The sequence below is a fragment of the Micromesistius poutassou genome (assembly GCF_964030765.1).
Source record: "Micromesistius poutassou genome assembly, chromosome: 4".
NCBI lineage: Eukaryota > Metazoa > Chordata > Actinopteri > Gadiformes > Gadidae > Micromesistius > Micromesistius poutassou.
In genome coordinates, this window is record NC_140274.1 from 19,581,526 (window position 1) to 19,589,025 (window position 7,500).

The 7,500-nt window shown below is 50.8% G+C and overlaps 1 protein-coding gene across 1 annotated transcript in view; it reads right to left on the reverse strand.

The window, feature by feature from the left end:
• Positions 1-7,500, reverse strand: part of LOC311342127 (leucine-rich repeat and fibronectin type III domain-containing protein 1-like protein) — a gene marked incomplete at its 5' end in the record, with an annotated part of 28,391 nt that overhangs the window by 9,415 nt on the left and 11,476 nt on the right. The window contains 3 exons of the mRNA XM_084466964.1: positions 1,253-1,563; positions 2,204-2,416; positions 6,569-6,809. Coding sequence (XP_084323090.1) covers positions 1,253-1,563; positions 2,204-2,416; positions 6,569-6,809 — 765 coding nt within the window. The remainder of the gene's footprint in view (positions 1-1,252; positions 1,564-2,203; positions 2,417-6,568; positions 6,810-7,500) is intronic.

Genomic DNA, 7,500 nt, shown 5'->3' on the forward strand with positions numbered 1-7,500 from the left:
ATAAAACCTCCTCCACCTGAACTCAACCACCTCTAGCTCAATACCTGAAGTTGAAGGGGAACTGCACACTTGCTGTTCCTATTATAACAGTATACCAGTATAACAGTATAACAGTATACCAGTATAACAGTATAACAGTATACCAGTATAACCGTGTAACAGTATAACAGTATAACAGTATCACAGTATAACAGTATACCAGTATAACAGTATAACAGTATAACTGTATAACGGTATCACAGTATACCAGTATAACAGTATAACAGTATACCAGTATAACAGTATAACAGTATACCAGTATAACAGTATACCAGTATAACAGTATAACAGTATACCAGTATAACAGTATAACTGTATAACGGTATAACGGTATAACGGTATAACGATATAACGGTATAACAGTATAACAGTGTAATAGTGTGACAGTATAACAGTATATCAGAGATGCCCTGATGAAGACATCTCTTAATGACGTACAGGTACCTTTGTTAAAATACATCATTCATTCATTCATTCATTCCAGCTCACTATCCCTCATCTCTTCAGTCCTGCTCGTCTGAATGCGTGTTCTGCTTATTTATGTACGGCTGTCACTTCACAATGCTCTGACCACTGTTTGGACCTGTCACTCATCATCACATCCAATCAGACAGCTGTCCTTCAGGAAACGGCCTGCCACATCTCTCTCAGGAGTAGCAATGGAAACCAGAGGATAGATGATCCATGAGGCTCTTCAGGAGTGGTAATGGATACCAGAGGATAGAGGATCAACTTCCTCAAAGCGAGCGGGTCTCGTTCTCCACCTGTCGTTGCCGGGGGGGCATGCGGGAGGATGCGAGCGTTGCTAGGTTACGTGAGGAGGGGTCTGAGGGGAGTGTGTTACGGAGATTGGGTTGAGATCCCGCCAGCCACACGCCGCAGAGCCTGGCTGCAGAACACCCGACGGCACAGCACACATCTGCTGATCAACACGCGCCAATCAACACTCAATCGGTGTGAGGGAGGACAGAGGGGCGGGGGGGGGGGGCAGAGACCGGGGTGTGATGGGGCGGGGGGGGGGGGGGGGGGCGGCGCACTGGAGGCACCGGAGAGAGTAAATATCCGCCTTCGTCTGACGCTGGTTTGAAGTTAATTTTGAAATGGCCGACGTGTCTCTGGTCGCACAACATGTTTAGGTACGCATGTATAGACATAGAGGTGTGTGTGTGGTGTGAGGATTTGTGTGTGTGTGTAGCGCCCCCCCGCTCCCTACCTGTAGATGAGGATGTCGTCGGTGGAGCTGTTGTACTGGACCTGGTACATGCGGACCCCCGGGATGTGGTTCTGGGGGGGCCAGCGCACGGTGGCGGAGGTGGAGCTCAGGTCCGACACGCTGACCCGCTGCAGGTCGGGCCGGGCGTGGCCCCCGCTGGCGTTGGACTTGATAGAGGTGGGGATGTCGGAGGGGCCGGGGGCGGGGTCCAGCTTGGGGTCAAAGTGCGGCGAGGGGTTGACCACCAGCTCCACGGGCGCCGTGGCCTCGCCCGCTGCGTTGGACGCGATGCACGTGAACTTCCCCGAGTCCTGGAGAACCAGCACATGTGATCAATACAGTGATCAATACAGTGATCAATACACCAATACAGTGATCAATACACTGATCAATACACCAATAAAGTGATCAATACACCAATACAGTGATCAATACACTGATCAATACACCAATAAAGTGATCAATACACCAATACAGTGATCAATATACCAATAAAGTGATCAATACACCAATACAGTGATCAATACACCAATACAGTGATCAATATGTGATCATAAGTACAGCACTAACAGTAAAGTACAGTACTAACAGTACTCACAGTACAGTACAGTGCCAACAGCACTAACAGTACAGCACTAACAGTACAGTAGTAACAGTACAGTACTGACCTTGATGGAGGCCTTGAGGATGTATCCTAACAGTACAGTACTAACAGTACAGTACTGACAGCACTAACACTAGAGTACTAACAGTACTAATAGTACAGTACTGACCTTGACGGAGGCCTTGAGGATGTATCCTAACAGTACAGTACTAACAGTACAGTACTGACAGCACTAACACTAGAGTACTAACAGTACTAATAGTACAGTACTGACCTTGACGGAGGCCTTGAGGATGTATACTAACAGTACAGTACTAACAGTACAGCACTAACAGTACAGTACTGACCTTGACGGAGGCCTTGAGGATGTCCAGGGAGCCGTTCTCGTAGCAGACGGTGCGGGAGGTGTTCCCGATGAGTTTGCCCTCGGGGCTCACCCAGTGGGTGCTGGGCTCCGGGTCCCCGATGGACTTGCAGCGCAGGCTGACCTCCTGGCCCTCCATCACGAACATCTTGGAGGTGTGGCGCGTGATCATGGGGGGCTCGCACACAAACTCCTCCTGCAGGAGGAAGGGGGAGGGGGAGGTCAGAGGTCACAGGAGGTCAGAGGTCACAGGAGGTCAGAGGTCACACCACCAGCGGCCTCACAGATCAGACTTCAGGGCCCCCATCTGCTGGAGAGACCAGCAGAAGACCAGCTGAACTGAGGAGAGACCAGCAGTAGACCAGCTGAACTGAGGAGAGACCAGCAGTAGACCAGCTGAACTGAGGAGAGACCAGCAGTAGACCAGCTGAACTGAGGAGAGACCAGCTGAACTGAGGAGAGACCAGCAGTAGACCAGCTGAACTGAGAAGAGACCAGCAGTAGATCACCCCCTCTTGTCTCCCGATAGTAGACCGCTTCACTGCCTCCAGCAGAGGCCCACCAGAGCACTGATCCAATCCAATCTAATTCAATCAACTTTATTAACACCCCGACATGACGAATCGTGTCAGACACTCACACATTTATTTTCTTTCCTGTTATATTTCCATCGTGTTGAAACAACTGAACGATAACCTTGTTTTTGGAAACCTCGTTTACACGCCTTGAAACTCAACCATTAAAAACATGCAGCAAATAAATATAATCTAAAATGAAATCAGGATTTTATCCCTACATAATAATCGACACCCCCTACACCACCCTACACTAACCTACACCACCCTACACTAACCTACACCACCCATACTAACCTACACCACCCTACACTAACCTACACTCATCTACACCACCCTACACTAACCTACACCACCCTCCACTAATCTACACTAACCTACACCACCCTACACTAACCTACACCACCCTACACTAACCTACACTAATCTACACCAGTTTACACTAATTTACACCACCCTACTCCACCAGCGTATTTCTCTCTCTGGCGTCCTTCTCTCCTCTGGTCTGACAGACCTCCACCCAGGGAACACCTCCGCCCTCAGCCATGCTGCCATGCAACGCTCCGTAATAATCCAGTCCTGTCCTGTTATGGGCGGTTCAAAGCCCAGGGGAAGTGGGGGGGGGGGGGGGGGGGGTGGGGGGGGGTTTAGCCTCTAATCCTCTTTAGCGCCTCCGCCCTCACAGAGATCCAGACATCATCAGGCTGCGGTCTGCGGGCTAACACCTGCTAATCCAGCTCCAACAGGGCCGGGAGTCGTACTCACAACCACCTGCTAATCCAGCTCCAACAGGGCCGGGAGTCGTACTCACAACCACCAGCTAATCTAGCTCCAATAGGGCCGGGAGTCGTACTCACAACCAGTCTTGTATAAAGTACTTGAAAGCGATACTTGAGTAAAAGTACAAGTATCTTACCAGAAAATGACTTTGGTAGAAGTTAAAGTCACCTTTTAAAATATTACTTGAGTAAAAGTCTTAAAGTACATGACATTTAGTGTACTTAAGTATCAAAAGTAATTGTCCGATATAAAATGTACTTAAGTATTAAAAGTAAGAGTAAAAGTAAAGGTATTTAAAAAAAAAAGTGAGTTAGAGGGTTATATATGGGTTAAAATATTTCTTGCAAATACGGCCACGGGTGTTTAACGTTATCTTCGTCACCACCACGGAGTTCACCAAGTTCGCCACTGTAGTCGAGATGCTCGTCATCTGCTACCGGAGTGGTAACGTTAGCAGCAGAGCCTGCAGCAGGTGCTTCCATGATGGCATCAACAATGTGACATGCCCGGACAAGCAGGACTTCTTCTTCTTCGCACTTGGCGGTTGACATGACAACAAACGGACATTACGTCACCAACTCAAACTTCTTCTGATTTTAATTTGTAGTAACGAGTAAGATGGTTAGGAGAAATGTATCGGAGTAAAAGTACACATTTTATTTAGGAAATGTAGTGGAGTAAAAGTGAAAGTTGTCAGAAATCTAAATAACAAAGTAAAGTACAGATATGTGAAAATTGTACTTAAGTACAGTAATATTTGTACTTCGTTACATTACAACACTGCTTACAACCACCTGCTAATCCAGCTCCAATAGGGCCAGGAGTCGTACTCACAACCACCTCACACCTCCGACTAGGTCTCAGAGTCTGACCAGCTCTGATGTCAAACCTTCAACCAATCCTGCTTCTACATCTACAGTTAACCCAGATTTACCTTAGAGTTACCTTAGTTATCTTAGAGTTACCTTAGAGTTACCGTAGTTATCTTAGAATTATCTTAGAGTTATCTTAGAGTTACCTTTGTTATCTTAGAGTTATCTTAGAGTTACCTTAGAGTTACTGTAGTTATCTTAGAATTATCTTAGAGTTATCATAGAGTTACCTTAGAGTTATCTTAGAGTTATCCTAGAGTTATCTTAGAGTTATCTTAGTTATCTTAGTTATAGGGTTAGGGTTAGGTTAGGGTTAGGGTTAACTTAGATAGGGTTATCTTAGAGTTATCTTATAGAGTTATCTTAGAGTTATCTTAGACTTACCTTATAGTTATCTTAGTTATCTTAGTTAGTCAGTGTAAAACCCAGGGCACACAGAGCTCAGATTTGTAGTGCGACTGAAGGGGTTTAACAGAGCAGCCCCCAGAGCCGGCCAAAGAGGGGCCACCACTTCTTAACTTATCTTAACTCTTAACTTGATTCAGAAAGAACTTGACCGTGCACTTAGGGGTTTATTGTAGCGTAATCTGACACAAGCAGCGGTCTGCTGGTTTTGTATGGTTCTGCCTGGGCCTCTGATCCCAGCAGGGGGTCCCTCTTACAAGCATAGGAAACAGCAGTCACTTTAAAGATAACCACCTATCCACTCCCACACACACACGCACACACCACACAAAGACACACGCACACACACAGACACACACAAGCACACACACACACACACACACACACACCACACATACACACACACACACACACATTTTATCAACTTCTTCAGATCCTGGATCTCCTCCTGATCACATGGACGCTGAGTGGTTCCACTATGAGAACCAATCAACCACTAGTCAAATATGACCTCATGTGAATGGTAATTTGAGATAACACCAACTGGTTCACCAGTTCACACCAGTATCCACCGCTATAGTCAGGACACCCCAGTTTCTCTCTCTCACGGAGGGAGAGAGGGAGAGAGGAAGGGAGGAAGGGAGGGAGGGAGGGAGAGAGGAAGGGAGCGAGGGAGGGAGAGAGAGCGAGAGGAAGAGAGGAAGGGAGTAAGGGAGGGAGAGAGAGAGAGAGAGAGAGGGAGAGTAGGTGGCATGGAGCCAAGTTAGAACAGGAGAATTGATGTTTGAAATCATTTGTACCCTTCCCAGTTCAGATCAGTGCTCTGAGATGAACAGGCTACGGGGCGGCTTGAGTCTGAAGGTCTGAGACGTCCCACAGGAGGAGAGCAGCTCAGTCCGCCACAAACTATGAACTTCAACCATTTAACCCAGTCCACTATCAAACCCTCTTGTACCCAACCCACGTGACTCCGCCCCCCAGATGACCCCGCCCCCCCAGATGACTCTGCCTCCCAGGTGACCCCGCCCTCCCAGGTGACCCCGCCCCCCCAGATTACCCCCCCCCCCAGGGGACCCCGCCCCCCCCAGGTGACCCCGCCCCCCCCCCAAGATGACCCCGCCCCACCAGGTGACCCCGCCCCCCCCCAAGATGACCCCGCCCCCCCAAGATGACCCCGCCCCCCCAAGATGACCCCCGCCCCCCCAGGTGACCCCGCCCCCCCCCCAAGATGACCCCGCCCCACCAGGTGACCCCGCCCCCCCCCAAGATGACCCCACCCCACCAGGTGACCCCGCCCCCCCCAAGATGACCCCGCCCCCCCAGGTGACCCCGCCCCCCCCAAGATGACCCTGCCCTCCAGGTGACCCCGCCCCACCAGGTGACCCCGCCCCACCAGGTGACCCCGCCCCCCAAAGATGACCCCGCCCCACCAGGTGACCCCGCCCCCCCAGATAAAGATGACCCCGGCCCCCCCAAGATGACCCCGCCCCACCAGGTGACCCCGCCCCCCCAGATTACCCCCCCCCCCCCCCAGGGGACCCCGCCCCCCCAAGATGACCCCGCCCCCCCAAGATGACCCCGCCCCACCAGGTGACCCCGCCTCCCCCAAGATGACCCCGCCCCACCAGGTGACCCCGCCCCACCAGGTAACCCCGCCCCCCCAGGTGACCCCGCCCCCCCACCAGGTGACCCCGCCCCCCCAGATGACGCCCGTACCTCGCGGATGGTCCAGAAGTACTTCCCGGCGAGGTCGCGGGGCGAGGCGCAGGTCTCCAGGTCGTCCTCGCGGGTCAGGCGCCGCAGCCACACCAGCTCACAGTTGCAGTGCAGCGGGTTCCCGCCGAAGCTCAGCACCAGCGCCGTCAGCGGGGAGCCCTTCATCTTGGCGTACACCGGGATGCGCAGGAACAGGGGGTCCGGGGGGATCTTCTTCAGCTTGTTGGAGGTCATGTCCAGCCTGGGGGAGCAGAGGTCAGGGGCCACAGGGGGTCAGGGGTCAGGGGCCCATGAAGGCTCATCGACACTTTCTGTTCAGTTGGAGCCCGAAGAAGGTGACACATTTTAAACAACGAGAAACACAAACCAAAATGTGTTTTTATTTACATTTCAAAATCTACAAATGAATACAGAAATAGATATTATATTTAACCAGATGTGTTATGTAAACAGATGTTATATGTGGACAGATGTTATATATAAACAGATGTTATATATTAACAGGTGTTATATGTGAACAGATGTTATATGTGAGCAGATGTTACATATAAACAGATGTTATATATAAACAGATGTTACATACAGATGTTATATTTAAACAGATCCTGCACGCTGTCCTGATTCCTGCAGATATCCTCCGTTCTTATCTGGCAACATTTCTGTCTGCACAACTTCAGTGTAAAGCATCAGAGAGATGGGGAGGCAGAGGGAGAGAGGGGGGAGGCAGAGGGAGAGAGGGGGGAGGCAGAGGGAGAGAGGGGGGAGGTAGAGGGAGAGATGGGGAGGCAGAGGGAGAGAGGGGGGAGGCAGAGGGAGAGAGGGGGGAGATAGAGGGAGAGATGGGGAGGCAGAGGGAGAGAGGGGGGAGGCAGAGGGAGAGAGGGGGAGGCAGAGGGAGAGAGGGAGTCACAGGTCCTGAGGCTCTCAAGGTT